The sequence below is a fragment of the Pogoniulus pusillus genome, chromosome Z (assembly GCF_015220805.1).
Source record: "Pogoniulus pusillus isolate bPogPus1 chromosome Z, bPogPus1.pri, whole genome shotgun sequence".
In the NCBI taxonomy this organism is placed as follows: Eukaryota; Metazoa; Chordata; class Aves; order Piciformes; family Lybiidae; genus Pogoniulus; species Pogoniulus pusillus.
The window spans coordinates 93,166,825-93,192,776 of NC_087309.1; the positions used below are offsets into that span (position 1 = coordinate 93,166,825).

General features: G+C 41.3%; 1 protein-coding gene across 1 annotated transcript; it reads right to left on the reverse strand.

Moving 5' to 3' along the window:
• Positions 1 to 260: 260 nt before the first annotated feature.
• On the reverse strand, positions 261 to 23,400 carry TRIM36 (tripartite motif containing 36). Its single transcript, XM_064140147.1, has 10 exons — positions 23,344 to 23,400; positions 22,066 to 22,300; positions 11,843 to 12,168; positions 8,456 to 8,602; positions 7,129 to 7,224; positions 6,013 to 6,266; positions 5,237 to 5,361; positions 4,413 to 4,706; positions 3,811 to 4,108; positions 261 to 1,522 (listed from the first exon to the last, which is right to left on the reverse strand). Exons 1-10 carry the CDS (start codon positions 23,368 to 23,370, stop codon positions 1,168 to 1,170), a joined length of 2,157 nt encoding a protein of 718 aa, XP_063996217.1. The 5' UTR covers positions 23,371 to 23,400; the 3' UTR covers positions 261 to 1,167.
• Positions 23,401 to 25,952: the final 2,552 nt, after the last annotated feature.

Below are 25,952 nucleotides of genomic sequence, written 5' to 3' on the forward strand. Positions count from 1 at the left end.
CCTGCTTATGGAAGCAGTGTTGGACTAGTGTTGGATATTTAAAGGTCATGTCCAACACAAATTATTCTGTAGTTCTATGATTCTAATAAAAACTGCTATAGGATACATAGTTTTTATCATGAGAGAAACAGAAACTTGAGGAGAGATATGCTTTAAGGCAGAAATTTGGTCTCAAACATAATTAGTGCATTTTTAACATTCTCACTAAAAAAACCCCCAAGCTACTGGTAGATTAAAAAATTAAGTTATAGAAACAAGTATTACAAGAAATACCTGATTTTTTGTTCTTTAAACATTGACATTAATCATGTCAATAATTTCTTTGCTTTTGCCTACAATACCAGGTACTATTACTCAGACATACAAACACTTCTGATTTTGGACTCTAAGGTCTGATGCTTAAGGTAAAATTGCACTTCATTTATTTTAATAGTAGTCACCTGGAAGAGTAAAGAAACTTACCATTAAGCCACAAATTACATGACACCAGGTGTCAGAATTAATGGTTTAGCTTACAGTCACATTAAAGGTATATGACATGCAATATGCCTTTTCTAATTTATCCTCCTCTTTGCAAATATAACCTAAATGTTCAGCTGCAGTTCTGATTTCTCTGATTTATATTTGGGGTTTGAAAATGTTACTTTATGCTGAAAAACCCAACCCATGGTGCTCAAAAACATTCTTGAAAGGAAAGCTGAGAGATGTCCAAGTCTAGTTCACACGTGTCCCTGCTCATGACAGGGGTGTTGGAGCAGATGATCTCTGAGGGCTCTTCTAACCTAAGCTGTTCTACGATTCAGTGAGAATGGCAATCACGTGCTAGCATATCTGAATTCACTAAATGAAAAACGGACAATGAAAGGATTTAAGTTACAGTAAAAGGCAGAAATCTACCCCTGAAGAGTAATTTTGGTTGCTAGTCAAACTTTCTCCCTTCTTTCCCCTGGGAAAAAAGTCTGTGGAGAACAGCATCACAAGAAAGGCAGGAAAATTTCTGGAAGAACATTTCCCACTGGTGTGGGAAGTAGCTGGACCATTTGTTTACAAAAGCATGGGCCAGAGGCTTGTGAGCAACATGAAGGTAGAATCAGGACCAAACACGAAGGTAAAATTCTTCTGCTCTCATTTTCCATATCAAAACAGCAACACGAAGAGATTACTGCACTAGATATCATCACAGTACTCTCCATACTTAGCTGTGACAGCTTCCTCGAGATGAACTGCTGCGCCACCCATTAAGGCAAATGCTGGGTACATAATACCAGAGCAGTCCACTTCACACTCATATAGGCATTTCATACAGCCTGCATCATAAAATCCCACCTTGCCTTTGTCACAGTCAAGACAAACGCCCAAACACGATGGCAAGGGAAGAATCCTGCTCGCTGGGTCCTTGGGCGCAGCAGGTGTCGTGGGGATAACGAACTTCTTCATGCCTAAAGTGACCAGTGTGAGAGGCTGTGTTGAGTCAAAAAAGGCATCTTCACTTCCGCTGTCATGACCACTGTCTTGCTCGTATCTGGAACAGAAAAATAACCATTTGCTATTGTCAAATTCTGAATTGGGATCAATGATGTGTACTGGAGAAAATATTTTCCTAAGACAAGTATCATCACACAATCACCTGCAAAACTTAAGTGTGATAAAAATACAACTAAGACAGGAGAGAAAGTGCATTTAGTAGGTGGAGAACACTCACCTGGACCACTTCAAACAACTAACAGTTCACCGCAAAACACTAATAAGGATGAGATCACAGAAGGCTTTACTAAAGAGTAGATACACCTAAATGTACTGATGCTAGACAGTCATTAATGAGCATACAAGTACAGTGTATTAGTTAACTTGAGAAGTATTTTAGTGAACATGACTAATCATTACAGACGAGATATGTGTAACTTTATTTACATGCCAAACAGCACCAGTAAATATATTTAACTTTACTGCTGTGCTATGAGTTTTCCATGTCACTGATGTATCATTTTGTCTTTAAAATTCACAACACAAAAAGCAGTGGCTTAAGTTTTGGGGGGTTGGTTTGGTTTTGTTTAAAAGCACTCTACCTGGACGCTTCCCTGAACTCGTTTCAACAGCTGGTTACTGGGGAAAGTCTGCAGCCAGATTTGTTCAGACTACATGATTTCCCTTCTGCTTCTGTCCCTAGATGATGATAGACTGCAGAAATACAGGTTATTCTATCCAGATAATTCCTAGCTAGGTTTGTGTTTTTGGGGTGTGTGAGAGTCTAAATCCTCTCTCTCGTTCATCAACAAAGATAAAGATTGCATTGTCTCTCCCTAATCAACAAAGATAAAGATTGCCTTTGTTAACTTCCGGGACTCAGACTCGGTGCTTGGCTGAAAACTCAGGGATGCAAATCAACAGACAACGCCTTGGAAACTCCTGGACCTCAGCCTGGCTAGAATGCCCAGGATGCTTACATCTTACCTCAGCTACCCCGAAGAGAAAAGGCTTATGTGTATTCGGGGTATGGACAGTGCAGGGAAGGGGCGGAGGCGCTGCCACCAGACCCCTGCGAATGCATGAGAATACACAGGAAGATTTCCTGGGGAGCTGCACCTGGACACCGAGCTAAAAAACTGTATAAAAAGGCAGGAGGAATGCCTGCCAAAATGTGCACTTCTACCAGACTACCAAGGGTGGACCTCCACCAGAATACCAGAGCTGCACCACCACCAGAAGAACCCCTGACGAGCTCCACAGAAGATCACCCCTGGGCCATGCAACTGGCTCTCTCTCTCTTCTCTCCATCTGCGACTGAGGGTGATATGATTCCAGCTCTTTTCCTTCCCTGCTTCTTCTTCTCTGTCGTTCTCTTTATCTCTCTCCCCCTTCTCTCTTTCTCTCCCTCTGTTTTGCCCAACTTTATCCTTTAATAAATAGTTTTGTGGTGATCTGCGGTCTTGTTTGCATCTTAATTTCACAACACAGAAATCCATGAGAACAGATCTTGCTCCTCTGGACAGAGATATTGTTAATCTCTGTTCTCTGGACCTTGACAGGGTGTTCAAGGGGAGTCTGGATATATGTCAGCTAAAGTCTTTAAGTTATTTGTGTGGATAGGAAGAAGAAATAAGAAAATCAGGATCTAGTTTCTCACTTTATAGAAAGGGTCCATCTGCCTTTATGCAACTCTGGCATTTTTACACTTTTTAGTATGTCATACAGTAGGAAGCCAAAACATGTGGTAGATTCTTGACAAAGTTGCAGGAGACAGCCTCCCAGCCTGCTATTCCTCAACATATCCACAGTTACCTGTATACAACTGTAACTGAGGGATAGAAAGCTTTTTGCTGGTTTGTCTACTGTACTTTGCCTTGTGCTCAGTAGTACTCTACTATTGTACAGAAGCACATAGCCTGTGATAATTCACCATGACACAAGTTTCAACAAAGACATGCAGGTAGGCACACTGAACATGGTATCTCTAAACAGTTGCCAAACCCAGTATGCTAAGAAAATTAAAACAGTCTTACTACTGACAATGAAGGATAGCTCAAATATTGCAACTGATGTTTGGTGGTTTTTTTTCAGTTCTTTCTTGCTTTAATTGATATATCTCAACATATACAGGAACCTGATTTCTTTCCCAAAAAAAAAGAAAAAAAAAAATCTGGATTTTAATCTGAATAATTAGAACATCTTTCTACTAATAGTAGCGGATGAACAGAACAACCTGGTTACACTACATCCTTCAAGCTACTTTCCACTGGTTAGGTTCACCTTTATTTTTTTAAAGACACTTCCTTATATAAAACATGTTTTAAACAAGAGTCTGCAATTTACCTTGGGCTGGCCACATCATGGGTGTTATGGAACAATCTCTGTATCTTGTTGCTAGACACTACTCCCACTTTTACCAGATATGAATAGGCTTCCACATGAAAAGCCCAGAAGTGCTTCCCTTTGGCAATCCCAGTGTCACCAATGATGTAATCCAGGGTTGTGTAGCATCCAACCTGCATACGCTCTGATCCCAGCAGTAGAGAAAATCCTGCCCTACTTTCCACAGAGGTTCTTCTTGGATTCAGCAGGAGATGTTCGCTGTTGTAACCACATTTGTCATCAAAAAGAAAACTGAAAACTGAAAAACAAATAAAAACCGAAACAAAATTTTCTCAATTATTTGGATTCATGTGCTTTTAAGTTACCTTGTAAGTCACACTGACATAAAAAATTCTCACATTTAAAGGCTACCAGGAACATAACGCAAGCTAACAGAGTCTCAGCATGATGCCTACTTGATCTTGTTTGTTAACAGTGCTTCTGAACATTTATGCAACCAGTAACAGCACAGTAGAAGTCCGGGAGCTACTGGAACCTGTCTATAGCTTTTACCACTAGCAGGCACAGCTTGAGTACCTTATCGACATAAGAAAACCCAATACCTGGAGCTGGGGGTGTATGCAAAATAACTTCTTGGCTCCAAGGGCTACAGATGGACCCTTTATATGCTCGAACTCTAAAGGCATAGCTGCTGTCATCATCAAGATCAGGTATTACTTTGCTCTTGCTGCAAACTTCAATCTCCTGCCATGTCACATTCTCTTCCTCTCTGTTAAGCTTATGATACTCAAGAACATAGATATCAGCTGAGTCTCTCTTCCCAGGGCATTCCCAACTGATCAGAGCTTTGTTGTACATTCTGCTCTGTTCTTCATTGATTTCTGGTATTTCTACACCTGGAATGCCAAAAATTTGGGAAAGAAAAATAGTTCAAATTTAGATGCATGTTGTTTTAGAATTAACAGTACAAGCCCTTTGATGAGTGGCTATGGCACTGTGTATGTGTGTGTGTGAGTGCATGTAAAATCTGACTCAGAGTGCAGACAAAAATTATTTTGTTCATACACTTAAATCCCTTACTTAATGTTTTTATTTTGAAATTTGCATTACTTATTTTTGATGTCAGCTAAATATACAAATATATAAAAGTATTATTTTCTGTCATGCACAAAGAATTTCTAGGAAGACATACTATCACTTAACCACACTATTTTGTAAGCCAGTGTGCTGAATGAAATGGCATCTTAGCTTCTTTATCAAAGCTGAGGCTGTCATTACAGCCAGGTAATGTCTTGTGGATCACGGAGACAGAAGGGACAGTACCAAGTCTGAGTTCTGTATCTGCAGTCCTGCATAAACTTTGTCTCTTTCCAGAGAAGCAGTTAGAATTGTAAGTCAAAAAAGACCTGGTGCCCTTGTAATTTACCATTGGAATGGAAGGACAAATCAGCAAGGATCTCTTCTTGCTTGGATATGTCCATCACAAAATCTTCAAAAGTCGTTTTAGCTGATGGCCTGAAGCTCTTCAGAGATTCTGTAGCTTTTTGGATTCTGCAAGCACAAAAGTAGAGAGATGGCAAAAGAGAGAAAAGGGAATTTGCAAGTAGGTATTCCTTAAAGTAAAAATATTATGTTTTGTTTTAAAAAAAGTTGTTGCCATGTACTTACTGATGTCCCCCAGAAATTTCTGCCTCTCTAGACAGATTTCAAATGCAAAATTTCAAGACCTTTTGTACATCCATGTGAAAATAAGAAACAGGCAATATGTCAGTTGGCAGAGCACTTCAGCAGTTTAGGAGATTACGTTCAAAGAACAAAACAAGTGTGAACTGCTGATGGAGAGCAACTATTAGGATCAAAGAATTGAAAGCCAGAGAGAGAGAGAGAGAGAGAGAGAGAGACGCAAGATTAACTTGAAAACATTGAATACAATCTCTGAGCAAAGCGTGTGTCAGTGAGCTGGGTAGGCTACCCTTCCACAGCAGCCCTACTGAACAAGGCTTATTGTCACAGGACAGGGCCTCTCATCTCTGCTGTTTAACACAGTGTGACATAGTAATTTCTACTGAACAGTACTAGCACCATCTCCTGAGCCTCTGCAACACAAAGTAGTGTCTTCAGTACCTTGCTAATACATATCAAAAGAATGTACCTGACCCAACATCCTGGAACAATACCTTAAACAGAAGATATTTAAGATACCTGACATGAAGTTGTTTTGCTGTTTGAACAAAGCAAGATGGATCTGTTTCTTTAAGCACTTCTTGAGCATATCCTACAAGGCCATTGTTTTCCAGAAGCCCTTGATATTCTTCTGCTTGTGAATGCAATTTTTCCATTCTTAAATTCTTAGAAGCTTCAATTGCTCTAAGAGTTGCAGATTTCTTCTCCTCCAGGATATGAAATAGCTTATCAAAACTCTGAGATGCTTGTTCTTTAGCTCTTTCACTGTTGCACTAGGAGGAAACAAAAGACATTTTAGACAGATTCCACAACACTCTGACTGAGTACAGAAGCATACTAAAGGTTGTTCAAGGTATCACAGCATTCGAGTCATCTGCTTAAGAGATGTGAGCTTTATTATGCTCTTCTGCACTGACAATCTGATCAGCACTGCACCCAAACTGGTAAGCAATTATGATCTTAACACAAAAGAGCACAATTAAGTCTGAAGTTATGCATAGCATCTGTTCGAATAGGTCTTGGAAAAGCATTGTAAAAGCAGTTCAGTCTCTGAATTCAGTCTCCATAGCCAAGATGCTCTTCAACCTTCCCCAATCACCCTGAACTGGGGTTTCAGCCCAGCTCTCAGATATGCCTTCAGAATTTTAATGCCACAGGATGAAGCACAGAGACAGTCTGTGTCAAGGTATAGGTGCAGCTGGGAGCTCCTGCAATTTCTGTGCACCATGTTAATCTTGTATATGAGCTTACCACTCTTCTGCACGGAGATTTTGGCTGTAGTTCTGACTTCGCTGCCACATCCTTACAGTAAGCAGACAGTGAATTCACTGAATTGTGCTGCACTACTGAAACACAAGAGCTGCAAATTTAACTCACCTGTTTCTGGTTAAGGTATCATTTCAATTAAATTTACAGCAGCACTCAAAATTACTTCCCTCTGTATGTTGCCCAAATTTCCCACACTGTCAGCATTAGGAATTAACTGTGTGTGATTCAAGACTAGCATAAAATGTTCAGAAACTGTATCAATGGCTAACTGAAAAAAAAAAAACAAAGAATTTAAAACATTTTACTAAAAACAGTTCAAGTCCATGCTGTGTTCCTCCATCTCCAGAGAACCCATAAACCATTCACCTCTGTTTCTTTCAGCAGCAAATCCAGCTGTGTGATGTGAGCTTTCACCTGACTCTCCTTACTGATGAGGTACTCGATATCTTTTGAAAGTTTCTCCTGTTAAAACAAAACATCAAGATGGCAGAAAAATGGTATCCCTCTCAAAGTGACAACCAGTGCAGGCAGGTCATTCAGTTCATCTAGTTAAAAGGACAGCAGTCTGCCACCAGCTATGAGCAGCAGGCCTATGGAAAATCACTCAGTGACCTTCAATGACTGCAGAGGGCCATTGGGCCACTGTTGTTAAGCAGGACTAGCAGCACAGCCTCTAAGGGACAGACCTGACAGCTTTAGCTGGCTTATTCTTCTCCACTCACAGAAGTCACCCTCTTTTAGAGTAGGAACACAAGGATTTAGGGTGGTACTGAGACTGAAAAAAACCCAAACCCTTGTTAGTTTTTAATTCACTTGTAGTACCATTTGCTAAAAAAAAAAAAAAAAAAAAGGTTCAAACCATGACCTTATGAGTGCCTGCACTTCCTTAGCTGCCAGAGTTAACTGCTGTATAGGGAAAGCCTTGCAAACAAGGCATGAGGCCAAAGGGTCAAAGAGCCCAACGCAGGCTGGTGGGAGGGGTTTTGGTTTGTTTTTGGTTTTAGTTTTGTTTTTTTATTCCTTTTTTTTTTCCTGTGAGCAAGAGAATAAAAGGAAGCAGAGGTAGAAGCAATCATTCTTTAATCACAGCATAAAGTTTTCAAGTCTTCCCTGTAGTACTGTGTTTAGAGAATTAACAACTATGCAGTTTCAGAACACAGAATCACAAAATGGTAGGGGTTGGTATGGACCTCTGAAGATCCTCTAGTACCACCCCACCAGTAGATCAGAAGTAAATCTCACAGGAACACATCCAGGCAGATTTTTAATGGCTCTGGAGACAGAGTCTCCTCAAAGTCTGTGGGACATTTCAGATGCAAATTTTTCAGGATTCCTTATGAAGTGTCAGTTACTGAAGCCAGAAAGACAGGTGTCCTTAAAAATCTAGATTGTGAAGTATTAACTGCTTAAGCCTTCTCTACTGCTCAGTACTGCTGTAAAGTTGGCTAAAATAAAGTGGAAGCACTTTTCAGGGGTTGCAAACTTCACAGAAAATAAGTTCAGTTGCTCAGACATGCACCATGTCACACTAAAATACATATATTAACAGATGTTGCACAACAGCACGCCTCATGACCAGTTCAGTGTCCTCTAAACACACCCTGGCTTCCTGCCAGAAGGAATTAACCCTTATACCAATAGCTCAGCATTCTTCCCCTTCTTAAGGCCAGGCCCAAAAGTACTTGTTTATTACCTTAAGGGTTTTGTAGGCACTGCTCATCATAGTCACTCTGTGGTTTGCATGACATCCACCGAGTTTACAAAGATGACAAACAGGCCTTCTGCAGATTTCACAGTACATGTTTACCCTCTCCATTTCATGTTCTGGACACATCAAAATCTGAGGGAAAAAAACAAACAAACAAAAAAAACCAAACAGCAGAAAGAATGCAGGTGTACTTCCAAAAAACTGAATAGATCAAGAAACCATTAAAACACTTGCTCATCCCACAGCAGTGTTTGGTTTCATCAGTGGATTTTTTTAGATTCAGTTTATCTTCCACCTTTTATATTTGTCCACGCCAGAGAAGGCCAACAGAAGAACACAAACACTTTCACAACGTTTACAGTGAATGAACCTGCATCAATGTCTGTGTACATATCACATAGTCTCCACACTCAATCTACCGTTTTGCTAATCCCTGAAGTTGTTAGCTTGATGCCAGATGTCCACAATTCTGCTCAGAGACGTAAATGCAATATACAAGAGACACACCTTATCAAACTGAACTTGCCTTGAAACAGCTATGAAATGCTTCTCAAAGCAAGAGTTGACATAATACAAGGTAGATTTTCATCAGATGCATAACTACTGCTTTAAGAGCAACAAATGAAATGCAGCCACCACCACTAGTCGCTGTCATTTTAACAACAAAAGGCTCCAGTGTTTCAATTTTTCTGCCTGACTCCAATTACAAGTTGTTTATGCTGTGCAGTAATTCTAGTGTAGTCTAAAACAGCACTGCAAAAACGTTGCTATTCACTATAAAACTGAACATGCTGAAAGAACTACTCAAAGAGAACAAAAAAAACCCATGCTCAACTCAAAGCTCAAGCAGTAAGTAAAGTCATCTAAATGGAAGGTGAAGTGTTAGATAAAGCTTTCCAGACAACATTTGGGTCTGTCTACTCTATGTTGCCCAAGAGCTCAAGAAAGCTCCTCAGTTTCACGCCAAGGTGAAAACAAGATAGCAGTGCCAACAGTCAGGCTTCAAAAGCATTAGCTTTTAATACACAATGTACAAAACAAACATCAGGAAAAGGCATAAAAAATGGAAAACTGTGAGTAGCATAAATATAGACACACTAAATTAAAACTAAAGATCAACGCTGAAACCAGCTCTCAGGCCTTAAATATTATCTTAGGCTGTTATGAAAAGCCCAAAGACACCAGCTGTACTAGCACACTGGTAAGACTGTCATTAAGCAGAATATGCAATAAACTATATCACTCTCATTGATAGATTTAAAAAAACAAACAAACAAACAAACCAAACACCACAGATTTTTTCTAGAAATTCATCTATGCAGGCAGATATCTCAAAAAAAAAAAAAATGCAGTCACACAGGTAGTCTGTGAAAGTAATTTTTCCATAGCAGTGCATGGTCATGCCTAACAGAAACCACGTTTTGTATTATTATTAATCTAGGCAAGAATTACAACCTGCAAGCTAGAAACAGAAGAGATCAACAGATTACCTTGTCTAGCTCTCTCAAAATTTCAGAACAATCAACCCAGTATGTGCTTCTCCCATCCCAAAGTGCTTTGAAGTCTGGATGTAAATTGATACAGTAACTGGTAATACTTTTTAGGAGATTAGCAGACATGTCATGCATCCAGTTCAGGTCTTAACAATGCAGTGCAACGAAAAGTGCACTTTTCTTTATTTGTACTAAGTCCTCAAAAAGAATCATAGAATTAACTAGGCTGGAAGAGACCTCCAAGATCATCCAGTCCAACCTAGCACCCAGCCCTATCCAGTCATCTAGATCATGGCACTAAATGCCCCATCCAGTCTTCTCTTGAACATCCCCAGGGACGGTGACTCCATCACCTCCCTAGGTGGGTTTAGAGAATATTCGAGTGAGAGTAAAGGGCACAATAAAGATCAGTTTACTGTTGTTGGAAAGTTTTTCTACAAAACAGATATATCTACAGTTGATTTAACTAAACTATAGTCTCTTCTTTGCTTTTTTTGGTTGTTTTTTTTTTTTGTTTTTTTTTTTTTTTGTTTGTTTCTTTTATCTTTTAAACAGTACGAATGTCTTAACACATGTAATTTTATAAAGTTTAATCCCACACACATCAAGGTTGGGATGTAAACCACTTTTCCCTTTTTCCCTCTTCTGCAACAAATTCAGTCTGTATGTACTATAAGAATATATGGTACTCCTAAGAGAATACAAGGATCACAAGATTCTTTTGGTATTTTTAAGTATCAGTGTTGCACCAGTGAGGGTTTCAGGGATCTGTACAGCATTTTATGTCAAGAGCTGGAACACAGCATGTAAACTTTTACCTTATTTGTTTATCCCATAAAGGGACATATCACAGAGGCAGCTGTGTGCCAGTATAATTTAAATCACATCAAACAGATACTTGCTCTTAACTGGAATGACTGTGTTAAGACACAAAAAAATAGCACTAAGGGGACATCTGGATATTCAGTATCTGCTAGCTCGCTAACTTCTGATGCTTGAATTTTTACAGTTTCAGAAAGAATTACACCAGTGGTCAAGTGATTCTTATATATTACAGATTCAACTGTAATCGACTTTAATCAAAATTAATCAGGACTCCTTGAACACCAACTCTTCCACTATCTATAGGACCTCCAGTGAAGTTACAAGCCACAGGCATGATGCAAATGCTGAGACATTAAGACCTATTGGGGTGCCTTGTTAGAGAGATAGCAGCTGTGACAATTCCTTCCATTATGTAACACAGAGTCACTAAGACACTGTCATGTTCTGCACTTTTTAAGCATTCTGTTTTGTCTGAAAGCAGTGGCATCATCTGAAGTAGAAAACTTGCCATTACATTTTTCTCTTCTCCTATACCTAAATAAATAAGAATGTGTAATAACAATGAAGACCTGAACTTCACCCTTTGCTATTGCTCGATGTGAGGAGGGAGAGAAAGAAGACAGTTTGTGACCGATTTAGTTCACGCAGAAAACAACCACAGGAAACCTTCCTTAAGTCGGGGGGGAAGGCATGGCAGTTTTGTTGGGTTGGATCTGGGCTTTTTACTGCACATAGGCACCTTTTTTAACCCAACTTTTAGAGAAAAACACTGTCATACTAGGTATTTATTAAGTCTTCCAAAAAGAGAAAAAATAAGACTGAAAACACAAACAACACAATCCATTCCTCAAAGTAAAAAATTCCTTATTTTCAGAATCCTCTTCAACTACAGACACTTCAGAAGCAATAGAAACAAAAGATTATGCTTCACTCGGTAACATCAGTAGTCCATAAAGCAACGATGGTCCTAAAAAGCAACTACTTTTACAAAGCTACATCTGAAGCTGTATGTGAATGCTGCAACCCAAATTCCTGTAACATACAGTATGCTTACCTTAGGTCTGAAGTTGGTGGTTGGTCCTACATATTCATGCTGGGCTTTCACAGTTCCCCAAGGATGGTGTACTTTGAAACACTCATTGCAAAAGCTTGCACTGCAGTCCATGCAGCTCTTTGTGGATTCCTGAGGTGGAGGTTTGCAGAAATCACACATAATAGCGATAGCTGCCCTGGCTGCCTGTCTGTATCTTTCCACAATGGTTTCCAAAGTGAAGTTGCGAAATAAGCCATTGATGCCACGCTCTCCAAGATCAATATCCCTCTGGCAACCCGGGCAAGGAAACAGAGTAGATCTAGGAGTCAGTGAATTGCGTTTTCTACCTGTGCAGACACCAAATCCTGATTTAGGAGGAGTATAAACAGTAAAGTATCCACTCATATAAAGTCTGCCAAGCCAAAGAAAATACACTGACACGGTAGCGTAATGTCAGAATCCAGGGGACATTACAAACTACTACACTAAAACTTAATTTCATGCTAAAATGTGTTAATCTGTTCCAATCCCATCTTCTTCATGTATTTTTGGATGCACTCAAGATGCAGATTTTTAATAGAAAATCTTATGGAAACCAGATGGTTTTAGGCTTTGTAACTCACCAGAGAGAGCAACAGCTTCACAACATACTGAACTGAAAGATGCTTATTCCCAGAGTAAGACTAGCTATTCCTAGACAAATATAGCTAGTTTCAAACTCCCTGAAGTTTACCGTGGCTGAATCAGCCTTGTCTGGTTCATTTCAAGGGGCATCAAAAAAAAAAAAAAAAAACCCAAACCCCAACAACAACAAACAACCACACAGAAATAAGAGAGAGACCACCAGGTATTACCAGTACAAAATTGATAAAGGAGGGCTGCTAAGCAACACAAACCAAAGGGTATGTCCAGATGGTTGCGATGTCTGAGAAATTCCTCTGAACTGGGGAACCATAGACCTTTATGGTTATACATGGTTCATCTATCTCCTTTTGTTTTGAAAGGGGATAGCAGAGAAGCTGCACTCCTAGAAAACAGCTGTGCACAAATTTTCCCACCTCTCCAAAATAAAGTGATCAAATACTCGGGTAAAGCCACAAGCCTAATGAGCCTTTGGATCCTGTTCAAGAGGATAGCTCACACAAACCCAAAAGATATTGACAGGGTAACATTCTTGAGGCTATCAAAGACAGAATGGATCCCCATGTCTCACTCACTGACTTACTGGGCACAAGTATCAAAAAGAGTTCATTATCTGTCTCTGAAGCAGGCTACATCAGTGTTTAGTCTTAATATATTATCTTCTCCACTTCCCCTTATAAACAAATGAAAAAGTCTCTTCTATAGCTGGAATATGTTTTCTAGATTCCTTTGAGAGGACACATGTTGGTATAAACAACAAATTTGTAAATGGAGGTGTGACTGAAAGCTGAATTCTTAATGTTGAAATTGTTTCTTCAGGATAGGAAATTTGTTCTCAATTGTATTTAGTCAGGATCTTCCCATCATGAATGTTCATACTTTATTTATTTTTGAAGTGTCATTTGAGAGTATCTGAAAGACAGTTGCTTTGTATCACTGCCTTGTGGCTACCTCATCCAACAACCTCCCTTCCCATGGTACCCTTTCCAGTCTCTTTTAATAAAAGCATACCAACACTGCCATAAGGAAAGCGTTCCCTTAAAAAGCTTTCAATTGTGCTCTATGGTGGTTATGTATGACTGTCAGCTAAGAAGCAAGAACTAGAGCATGAACAAGTGTGTATAAACTGATAGTCTCAAATTCAACCAGTCTCATGTCTTTCTGCAGGTTCTGAGCAGAACAGCTAGTCTGCATGACTGTATTTACAACACAGTACAGGTGGCACAAGGTACCAGCACACAGCTATGAATAAACGAAGCACAGATTTTGTTTTCGTTTGTGGAAGATTTTTTTTGTGTAGTACTTACTTGACATGAATTATTTACCCAAACTCCATGTTCTGCAGCACCTGTAACTTGGCATACACAGCAACACACACATGCAGTGCAAAACGTCAGCAGTGAATCGTGAACTGTTCTTCTCTATTGTACACTCCAAGTACACACACTCCTGCACACAGAATACTGCATCTTCCACACAGACTTCTACCGAAGTAAAAAGATGATTTCACATGCAGTGTCATGCAGTCAATGTCTACAGAAGGGGCTGGAGTACTTACATTTGCTAAACCTAGGAAAACAATGTAGTGTTGTACGCACAGGGACTGCCTATTGGCTGTATGCTACAGCAGACAGCAAGTAATGCAAAAGTAAGATAAGAAAAAAAGAGGAAAAAAAACCCAACCAACCAAACAAAAAACACCATGGTGCAGTGGTCAAGTTTAAAAATATGATTTGAATTCATATCCAATATCGTGCTTTTGAACTCTGGCCCAAGCAGCTCCATATGAAAATGGTGTTCATTTAACTCAAAGGCCAGTTCAGCTGCATCCAAATGGAGGCCTTTTATTCTGCCCGTGGTGGACCAAAACAACTGTCATCATGAGGTGTCCTCTGTGAAGACTGGTGATGCTCTGCTTGCAGAAAGCAATTCAGTATCAAAGAAGTCCTCTGCACCTTCAGATGTCTCATCCCTTTCAACTGACAGCACTCTTACGTGTCTAGGGTTGTGGAGTCTTTCTCGCATCTTAAACACTGGAAGATGACTTGCAAAGTTTCTTGGCATATTCCACCACTTCAATAGCTAAGATATGGAAACATTCACTTTTCGCATAGCAAGTGTTAAAATATTAACATGCAGGAAGAATTAGTCTGTTTTCTACTTACAGTATTTCTACATTCCTAATTCAAAAAGAAAGCACTGATGATGTGATAAATTACTTTGAGCACTCTCATTCCTATTTATCTTGTGTCCAGTTTGCTAAAATTGAATTCTACTTATAAACACACACACAAAAATCCCACAAAACCCACAGAGAAGCAGCAGCAAAACACATGGATTAGATGTACAGCTCAGAGAACCACAGGTCCTCCTCATATTCTCTTCTTGTATCTGCCAATCTGATTTAGAACAAAGAAGTATGGCTTTTGTGAAGTACTACAGGTTATCACAAGAAACAGTGTCACAGTATCACAGTATCACCAAGGTTGGAAGAGACCTCATAGATCATCAAGTCCACCCTTTACCACAGAGCTCAAGGCTAGACCATGGCACCAAGTGCCACGTCCAACCTTGCCTTGAACTGCCCCAGGGACGGCGAGTCCACTACCTCCCCAGGCAGCCCATTCCAGTGTCCAATGACTCTCTCAGTGAAGAACTTTCTCCTCACCTCGAGCCTAAATTTCCCCTGGCGCAGCCTGAGGCTGTGTCCTCTTGTTCTGGCACTGGACACCTGAGAGAAGAGAGCAACCTCCCCCTGGCCACAACCACCCTTCAGATAGTTGTAGACAGCAATAAGGTCACCCCTGAGCCTCCTCTTCTCCAGGCTAAACAATCCTAGCTCCCTCAGCCTCTCCTCGTAGGGCTTGTGCTCAAGGCCTCTCACCAGCCTCGTTGCCCTTCTCTGGACATGCTCAAGCATCTCAGTGTCCTTCCTAAACTGGGGGGCCCAGAACTGAACAGAGTACTCAAGGTGTGGTCTAACCAGTGCAGAGTACAGGGGCAGTATGACCTCCCTGCTCCTGCTGACCACACCATTCCTGATGCAGGCCAGGATGCCATTGGCTCTCTTGGTCACCTGGGCACACTGCTGGCTCATGTTCAGGCAGGTATCAATCAGCACCTCCAGATCCCTCTCTGTCTGGCTGCTCTCCAGCCACTCCGACCCCAGCCTGTATCTCTGTATGGGGTTGTTGTGGCCAAAGTGCAGCACCCTGCACTTGGAGCTATTGAATGCCATCCCATTGGACTCTGCCCATCTGTCCAGGCGGTCAAGGTCCCACTGCAGAGTCCTTCTGCCCTCCAACTCAGTCACATCTGTCCCCAGCTTAGTGTCATCTGCAAACTTGCTGATGACTTACTCGATGCCCTCATCCAGATCATCTATGAAGACGTTAAAGAGGATGGGGCCCAGCACTGATCCCTGAGGGACACCACTAGTGACTGGCCGCCAGCTGGATGTGGCACCATTCACCACCACTCTCTGGGTCCGGCCCTCCAGCCAGTTCCTAACCCAGCATTGAGTGTTACCATCCAAGCCGTGGGCTGACAGCTTAGCCAGCAGTTTGCTGTGGGGGACAGTGTCAAAGGCCTTGCTGAAGTGCAGATAGACCACATCCACAGGCCTCCCCACATCCACCAAGCGAGTCACCCGATCATAGAAGGAGATCAGGTTGGAGAGGCAGGATCTGCCCTTCCTAAACCCATGCTGGCTGGACCTGAGCTCTTTGCCATCCCTCAGGTGCGCTCTTAGACTTCTCCACTTGCATACTATCACAACATCACGCTCATATGCAGACTCCAGTTACAACTAGGATACAAACTGCAAAGACTCAAGTCATAGAACAATCTTAAGTATATCTTTAAAAGACATTTACATATCCTCTTCTGTAAGAGAGGTACAATACTTAAAATGGTGAAAAGCCCAATCTTCAGCTGATCGCATGCAAAGTGTGATGGTTTGGATGTTACCCGCACCCCTACTCTTATGAAATCACCCACACTAGACTCAGCTGGCTGGAAATTAAGGAATAAAACTTTATATTTGCAGCTTAGCGCAAAATACAAATAGATTATTTACAATATATACAGCTATATACAGAAATATACAAGTTAAAGGTAATACAGAAACACAACATCCCTCCCAGGAATCAGTCCCCAGGATGTGTTCCCAACCACTCCTCCACCTTCTTTCCACCCCTCTACCTTATCCCAGAGTTTGCCTTAGGTGCAAGGTGAGCTTGGAGGATCGGCAAGGGTGGGTTACAAAACACAAGGTTTAGTTACACAGCAAAACTCCAGGAAGAAAGCACAGACTCCAACAGAGACCCACACACACTGTCTTTTCTATGTTTTGTGTTCTTGTTTTTATAATCTCAGCAAGCCTATGAGTGAAGGAGGCATCACCATTGTTGCCTTTTCACAGCCTATAATCTAATTCATCCCACTAAAATATTCCAGTTAGCCTCAAACTAGCACACAAAGGGATAAGACATCTTAAAGATACAATCATGTTTTCCAAGCAAACAGTATCACCAGAATTCTACAGTTATGGAAGATATGGAAGTTAAATGTGTGAGAGTTTTAAAAAATAAAGATTTTAAAAGTCAACTGGATTCTCATTAAGGTTTGGTTTGGGTTTTTTTTTTTTTAATATAAATGTATATTGCACCTCACTCCCACACTCAAATGGTTTCTTAGGAAGCAAAGAAAAATGGAGTAAAAATGAGACCAGTCAGTAGCTGCCAAAATGTCAATTTCCAATACTTTAATCTTCCTCAAAGTTTTTTTTCTTCAAAAAGATCTTTCCAGGAGTGATGATGGTGTCCTACAGTATTTTTGGTTTATGACATTGTCTTCAACTTCAATTGTCTCAATGAGACAATTTAAACTTCTTCCAATTAGCAGCTTTGTCCTTCACTGAGTGGGAAATTCAGATCGTGCCTTTCTTGAAGGACACAGTATTTCCATGGATTGCTCATGTGCCTGTCCGTATTACGGCAACATGGACCTCTGGGATTTTTTTTTTTTTCATTTTTGACAGAACATCACATCAGAAGAAAAAGAAATATTTACATTAACAAGTGTACACTGTGGCTGAGATGCTCTGATTAGCTCAGTTTGGGAAATAAAATGTACTTAAAAAAACAGTTCAACCCGACTGTGTCATCAAGCATGCCAAACATTACAAATATATCAGTTTAAAATATTTTTCTTCATACATTCATGTGTTAAACTGCCAGATCTGGAATTGGCTACTCAGATTAACATTGTGCAAATGTCAGATGCTTCTTTATCCAATTAAACAGGATCAGATGCAATGAAGAATGTGTATTACCTTCCATTTAAAAGTGATGGCCAACCATGACTTCTCCATGTACCACAGATCAAGCCAATAATTACACTTCAGTACCAGTAAGACAACTTGAGCATGTAAACTCCTGACAACAAAAAAGTGGAGGGGTGGAGGAGTTGACTGTGTTTTTTGTTTTAAAGAGATAAAAGAATGTGCATCTGTTGATGCATGTTCAGGCATACATATCCACGAGAAAAACAAATATAATCTAGCCCTTAACTGAATGCCAGTCCAGTTGACTTTTAAGTCAGTGTTAAATAGAAATAAAAGGTTTCCTTATAGAAGTCCTCTGATGAATGTTTGCTCACTGCAAAAAGCATTTTGTGAACTTGACCACTGACAAAAAGCTAATGAACAATATTTAACTTGAGATCTAAATGCTAGGCTACCTCTAGACAATACAAGAAGTGAAGTATCTCTACCTCTCCACCCAAAAGACTTCCTCTGCGAGGCTGCAAACAATGAACAGAAAGCTGTTTAGAATCCAAAAAATTATATACTATTGGTTTTCAATGGTTCAAATGAAAAACATCATCTATCTTCTCTCCTGTCGCTGTTAAATTACTGCAGGGCTGAAACACAATAATATTTATTTTCCTAGCACATGAAACAAATATAGTATTTAAGAACAGAGAAAAGGAGAAGGAGGAGATTTGGGGGGGGACTCAGGGAGAGATATTTGAAACATTCAGTTTCTGCATCATCCCTTGGGGCTGCACAAGTGTCAACATAATCACATTATATGCTTTACTCTAAGTAACATTGTAACTACATTAACATTATGGAAAACAGATTAGCAACAAGAAATATGCCTTACTTTTATTTTACATGCAACAGAGTTTATTAAAAAAGCTGCTTTACCCAGAATATTAGCAGCATGGGGTTTAAAACAATGCATTAGATTTTAAGAACATGCACTCTATATCAACTGAAAAATAAAGAGTTCTACCAGTTTGGGCCCTTTTTACAGTACAATAAATTGTATTTGCAAATGCAAGCTTTCTCTGCAAAACAAATATTGAATGTGGATCAGCTCTCTGGCATCTCAATAACCTAAATGCCAAAAAAAAAATGCCAAAATAGTTCAAAATAGATGACATTCCTTATAGAGATATTAGGAAAGGGGAAAAAAAGCACACAGTGGAAGGTGTCAAATGCATTTTCAAATTTAACAAAAATGTCTGGAAAATTACATATCTTGCACCAGCTTAACAGAAATTCTAGTGTCTAGTTGTTTGTGATATATGTGAGGCCCCACTTCAAGACATTTTCTTGCATGTTCTTTCTCTTATGAAGCTGTTCTATTACAAATTCCCCTAAGGATGACAAACCAAATTAACCAAGGTAAGGCACAGTATGGGTATCTCAGATGCAGGGCAAATCCTGCACAAGTGTGAGCTGCAAGCTGGTGAAACAGTGGTACCAAAATGTCTGAGAGCAAATCTCACAACCCACATTGAAATGAAACTGTAATGCCTGTAACAGTAGAAGATAGCATAACGTTAATGCCCAAATGTATTCTCTCATTTCCATAGTCTTTTCATTTTGCAAACTTGAACTGTCAGGTATGATAACTCCCCTGCATTGTATATTTGCCCAGTGCTCTTTGGGAGAAAGAAGGGGTAGACCATTATTTCCAGGTCTCATAGAATCACAGGATCACAGAATGTTAGGAGTTGGAAGGGACCCAAGCTGATCATCGAGTCCATAGCAGGACAATACTATCTAACACAGATCACAGAGGAGCATATCCAGACAGGCCTTGAAAGACTCCAGAGAAGAAGATCCCACAACCTCTCTGGGAAGCCTATTTCAGTGCTCTGTGACCCTTACAGTGAAGAAGTTCCTCCTTGTGTCTCAACCCTCTCTTACTCATCAAACAGGTATTTTAGGAAAGCATTTATAACCCTGTTATTATCAGGACAGATGAGAAGATAGATAACATGCCTAACTTTCCATCATTTTCCTGGGATGCTGGAGGCCTACTGTGGATTTAAAGATTACAATTCCTGCAACAAGTTGATGCATATATCTCAGGGAGGGCAGGAACACCAAGAAAAGGTCATTCTAGGTATTTAAATGTATCATGGAAAAGTAACACCAGAAGTTGTGAAAAAAGTAGTCTACAATGATGGCAGCACTGCTATCTGAAGTCTGTAAATCTAGTAGTAATCAAATGTCAAATTTCCAGGAGAACTCTGCTTCCTCTGAGTATAGGGTAGACTGTGCCACAGATCCGCATGCTAGATTACAATTTCTACTGTCTGATGGAGAGCTAGGGTAGGCGAGCTTTTGTGACATGTAGTGCATGTCCAGAAAGTAGAATTGTAATGAAGATAACCAGTCATTTGGTTTGGGGATTCTCTCAAATCATGTAAGCCTCAATCATCCAAGTTACAGTAAACACAGCATTTGCTTACTAAACTAAATTGAAAGAGCACCAGTACAAGGGAACTCAGAAATTGGGTGAAATAAAACATCTGAACTTTGAAAACTGTGGAGAATGAATGTAACATGAAATATGAGATACAGCCCACGTTGCAGTATATGATTTTAAAGAGGATGATGTCAGAAGTGTCCTAGAAGGCTAACAGGCCTATTAGATGTTCTGGCTTGCCCCACCCTTCTGCTGATGGGGGAAGCAAGGGTGGGAGGAAAACAGAGGACTGGGCCATTAAATCCCCTCCCAAAGTGACAATCAGGTACCCATAGGAACTTGTTGGGTGTCTTGCCCAAATAAGGGTGAGCAAGCCCTGGTTTCACCTAATATGGTCAGTTTTGCAAATGCTATTTTGATTGGTGAATCTGTGGCCAAAAGAGCCATTATACTCAGGCAAGTAATATAAATTGAGCTAAGTTGCAAGCAGTTGAGCTACTTCTGTCTTGCTGCCTCTGCCTCACAGAGCTGCCCCTGCTTCACTGCTCTTGGACAACGTGTTCTGCCCTGCCTTGTGTTTCAGACCAGCTTATGCCTGATGTTTTGGGCTTGAACAACCTGGAAACCTAAGTGCCTAAAGCTTCCCAGGAGAAAGCATTTAAGTGCCTCACGACATGGCAAGAAGTGCCACAGACATTGTGCTCTCTGTGCATCTGCAAGAGATCCTGCCTGCACTTCTGCAACCTTCATGCCAAGAGGAACCAGGATCAGGTCAGAGATCCTCTGCCTCTTTCACAGCACCCTGGGAAGATCTAGAAGCTTCTTAATGGCTGAGCAGTTCAAACACTGCCATAAAGGCGACAGGGACTATCTTGAAACTTCTACTCCACTGCAGTCAGTAGAACACACTTTCTAGGGCTCTGGGCTGCCTTTTATTTTTAAGTGGAGCAAAGCTATTTTGCGGCTAAACTTTTCCAAATTTTCTGGTTCTCCTAAATGAATGAATTGCCCATAAGCATCCTTGTGAACGAATTAGAACCCAAATTCAACTAATTTCTATATAGTTGTGGGCAGGGCTTTCCGGAAATAAAAATAACTACATATTTTATAATTCCTGCCTTGTTAACTGCCCCAATGAAATCAAGAAGGAAGCCTAAAAGCCACGACAAGGTTTCTTTCAGGATGTACAACACGCACCAAGTACTTTCAATTAACCTGATCTGTAAAAGCAGATCATCTCATCTGTGGATTACAGAGACAGATGTAAGAATCTTTCTAGTGATACCACAAAGACCATAAGGAGTCCTACAGCAAAGCATTCCTTAAAGCTTTGAACAGACCACACTGAAAGAGAGGGTCAAAGCAGTTTTCTTAAAGTCATCTGTCTTTCAATTTCACAATCATCCTATATCAAAAATTATTTATTGGAAACAAAATTAAATGGGTAGTAAAAAACTAATATTTTCAAGCTCTGAAGAGACTCAGAAGGAAGTTTGGACTACTGAATTTAGGCTGCACAAAATGTATGAAAACTGCCTTAACAGTACTACAGGCAATAAAATTACCGAAATCTGCATGTTGACACTATTTAACATGATGTTATTGCATCTCAATGTAACTCAAATGCAGGAATAAACAAACACAATGGTTACAAGATGCCACAAAGACAAACCCATTATATAAAAAAAGTGTCGTCCTTAAAAATATTATCATTGTTCTTGCCACAGAATGAACAAGACTTGTACTATCCCTAAGTCATCTCTTTAACCACATCAGGAGTACTGGGAAGACATTTTTACCAATGCAGATTCCATCCAGTTCAAGCTAGTTTAATATGAAAATTTAGAAAAATGCATAAATTCCGATACGTACCTGATCTGCTAATCCTGTCAATTCTGTCCATGCTAGAAGAAGAGATTCTAATTCGAGGACTACTCTGATTAGAGGATTCAGAGCCTCCATCGGCTAAAGAGTCTTCAAATGCAAAGAGTATTTCTTTCACACATTTGTGACAGATATTGTGCTGGCAAGGAAGGATCAGTGGATGAGTAAATAGTTCCTTGCATGCTGGGCAGATGAGCTCTCTTTCAATACCCTTAATGGTAACCTTCATGACAAAAAGAGGGAGAAACAAGTGTAAGCACAGAAAACGTGAGCCACCAAGTCCTAACCACACAGCTGCATGTCTGTCATCAAATCCCAGAACTGTAGTATAATTGTTGCACACAGTTTTAGCCGTTTTGAAGCACTCTTCTGGTTAAGACTGCAAACAAATCTGAGTCAATATTTATGAAAGCACTCACAACATTTCTTTCAACTGAAATGAACACTGCCACTAGGCAAACTCAGTTCATCTTTAGGTCCCGTCTGCATTGCAGAGGAAGGATGGAGGGGAGTAGTCTTAACACCATTCAAGGACCTCGGGAAACGAAAGCAACCATACTTCTGAACAATAGGGATCCATACATTTGACTCTGCTTGCACGTTCGCTTTTCAAGAAGGAATAAAAATTGTCATGCTGGTTAAACAACAGGCCTTCCTGCCCCGTAATTTAAGGGCTGAAACTGCTTTGACTTACTGAGGCTAACAGTTCGCGACAGAAAAACGGTATTTTTAAAATTATTTATCTGCTGCACAAAGACAGATGGTGAATGCGTGCTGCTCCTCAGTCACTTAGTGGCCCGCAGCCATCTGGCACTGCGCTCCGAGGGCTGCTGTGGAAGCCCAAGGAGAGCGGAACCTCAGCAGGGCATCAAGTTGCGGGCGCAGACACCGGCTGCCCAGTATCCGCTCACTGCCTCCGGGGTTTCCACCGTTCTGCAAGCCACGAAATGTTAGCGCAAGTTCATTTATGTGCCTCCAGGAGCACATTATATTCCCTGCTACGCGCACCGAACTCTGCAGAGCCTCGTCTGCAGAGCCCCGCACGAGCGCTACCCGCCACCACGACACCGTGGAGCTTCCGCCGGTGCCGCTTCGTGCCTCTGAATGGTTAGGGCCACGGGCGGACACCGAGGGGGTGGTCAAACACTACGTCTCCCCCGCCTCCCGAAATCTACCGCTCCCCCCCAACAGCATAAGACACAACGGCCGAAGGGACAAAAAACCTCAATCCAGCGGCCGCGACCCCCAGCTCCTTGTCGCGCTCACCGCGCTCTCCAGCCGATCAGCCTCCATTCCCCCAGCAGTGGCTTCCAAGCCGGCGGGGCGTCACCTGGCAGGGCACAGAGGGACGGCAAGGGTGGGGGTTATGCTGTCCGACGGGCGGGGCCAGCGGCACCACCCAGCGAAAAATGGCGAGCGGGCGCGGCACCGGGCACCGGCGACGCGGTGCGGGGGTGGCCACGCCCGCGATGGAGGTGGGGTGGGTCCGGCAGGGGGCAACGCGGCGCGCGTCCCGCCGGAGCTGTCCAGCCTCCGCCCCTGCGCATGTTCTGCGGGGTGCGGCCTCGCTTTTCCTTATTTGTTGTTGCATTTTCTTCTTTTCCTAGGCGGCACCGGGACTGCCGCCCTGGACAGTAGCCGGGAGCCCGTAGTGTTCCCCGCTCAGCGCCCTGCCGTTGGCAACAGCGTATATCGCACAGGCATTATGTCGGTCGCCGGGGACCGCCATCATCGCGACACACTGAGCAGGGCAGTTTAGGGGCATGGCAGGCACTCAGCAGGAGGCATTTCTGGCAGCTGGGATGAGCTAGCGGTGAGGAAGTGGTTGTACATTTCTGCTCCTCCTACCCTTCCTTTACAGCTTGTTTCTTTTGGAAGAGGTGCCTCAAAACCACTTTTCACTACTGTCAAGAGTGAACGGAAATACTTTTACATCTGCAGCTTCTTCAGGTTCTAGCAAGGCTGCAGGTACAACCATTTTAGACACAAGGCTGTCTGTAGTTAGCAGCAGACTAAAGAAGAAAATCCCTAGTTAGTAAACTCAGAGTGAGAGCATACTGTGTCTGTACATCACACAACAGAAAATGGTTTCATTCATCAGAACAGGTGGAACCTGGACTACTGAAATGCTGTCAGTTTGACAAAGACATAGCCAAAATCTGACATACTTGTCTATTCAGAAGAGTAACATCAGGATAAGAAGTTCATTTTCCCCCTCACAATTGCCCTTCCTATGAGTCAATAAAATAAGCAGTTTGAAATAATCTTGTTTGCGTTTGGTTGTCATTTACACCTGGGCTTCAGTGGCCTGGACACGAAATTTGGAAAATTATACTCAAAAGTCATGAAAACAAAGGTGACTTTTTTGCCTACTACCACAAAGATGTTACTTCTTTTTTACTTTGGAAACCACCCTCATAAAAATACAAGCTATCATGCTTGATATTATTCCAATAATGCAAATATTGCATAGTGTATATATTCTAATTTAAATATATAATTTATCTAAAGCAAGGAGAGAGAATAGCTTGGTAAGGACATGAGTTGTCAAGCTATCCAACCATTCTGGTAATGATTTGCAGGTATCGGAATAACTATATTATCCCTTAACCACCTCTAATATCCACAAATTTCCAGACTTCAATGAATGTAGCTCTAAATAAGCCCTCGTCTTCATTACCTGTCTACACCACCCTTTGTTGACACTGGATGTGGTTGATCTGGAGCCAAATAAAATATCAGCTGCAGGAAAGAGCAAGGACCTTTTGGCTCTGCCACCAGCTTTGAAACAGTATGAGGAGATACTGTTTCCAATGGTAGAGCAAAGGAAACCATACTCTGCTTTATGCCAGACGTGTAGGTGCCAGCAGGAGTATTTTTGCTATCATGGGCAAACCTGGAGCACACATTTTCTGCCCATCCTCCCAAAGTTGTCAGATGAACTACAATGACAACTACTGGTATCTACAGGACTTAGGAGTGACTCTTTGTCCAATCCCTTAATGGATTATTAAGGTGTTAGCTTGTTTGTATGCCTGTTTGCACTGGCTTCAGGGTACTTTAAAGAAGGATTTTAATTATTGTCTTTTCCTCCCCCACATTAAGATGTTACATGGATGAAAAACTCCTCCAATGCCTCCAAACAGCAAAAGGCTCCTTTTCTGTACTCACACCTTTTTACTAGCCTTTTGATCCTTCTACAGCCTGGGACTACTGTGTTTGCAATGCCAAACTCACGTTTTCTTTAAGGTACTGGAAGATTAAAGCAACAGTTAAGAATCACAGGTACATTAAAAAGGTAAGAGCACAGACCACTGTCAGAAGAGACTCCTGTCTTTAGCCTCCACAGAAGGGATTAGTCAGAGCAGTATGGCCACATGACCTACCCTTCTGCTTTGTTTCCAGCCGTGTGTGCATCAATTTGACAATTGTTCTGCTAAGGAGAGACTCCTTTTACATTAAGTATTACTTGGAAAGAGACAAGATAGTTTAATGTATCCTTCAGAATTTGCTTCTGCCCCTTCAGCAGATAGTGTTTGACCATGTGTTGCTGGCCTGTCTTGCATCCCCAAAAACAGCAGCACAAGAATTGTGGGTGGGAATTGTCATCCCGTTTCCCTTCCAACCTGAGGTTAAATGTGCTTTTAAATTTGACCATTGCTGTGAAGCAGTCTACCAAACACTCACTTGCACTACCATTTCATGCTCCTTTTGTAACCTGCTGATCTGCACTTCTCTGACTGAACTGCTTCTGTCTGCTTTGCATTAGACTTGCAATGCATCCACAGTGGAAGTACGCAGGATGAAGAGTAAGATTTGTTCCTGAGCTAATATGACTGTCTTGGGGACTGAGCTATCAGGGAGACACTTTCTCT

What these genes read in the sequence shown, in the direction of transcription:
- TRIM36 (XM_064140147.1), bottom strand. Translation starts at nt 23,370, where the DNA reads ATGGAGGCTGATCGGCTGGAGAGCGCG. An exon ending in TGACAGGATTAGCAGATCAG is followed by an intron (nt 12,169 to 22,065) that starts GTACGTATCGGA and finishes GTGTCTGCACAG; the next exon opens with GTAGAAAACGCAATTCACTG. An exon ending in GTGCCTACAAAACCCTTAAG is followed by an intron (nt 7,225 to 8,455) that starts GTAATAAACAAG and finishes TTGTTTTAACAG; the next exon opens with GAGAAACTTTCAAAAGATAT.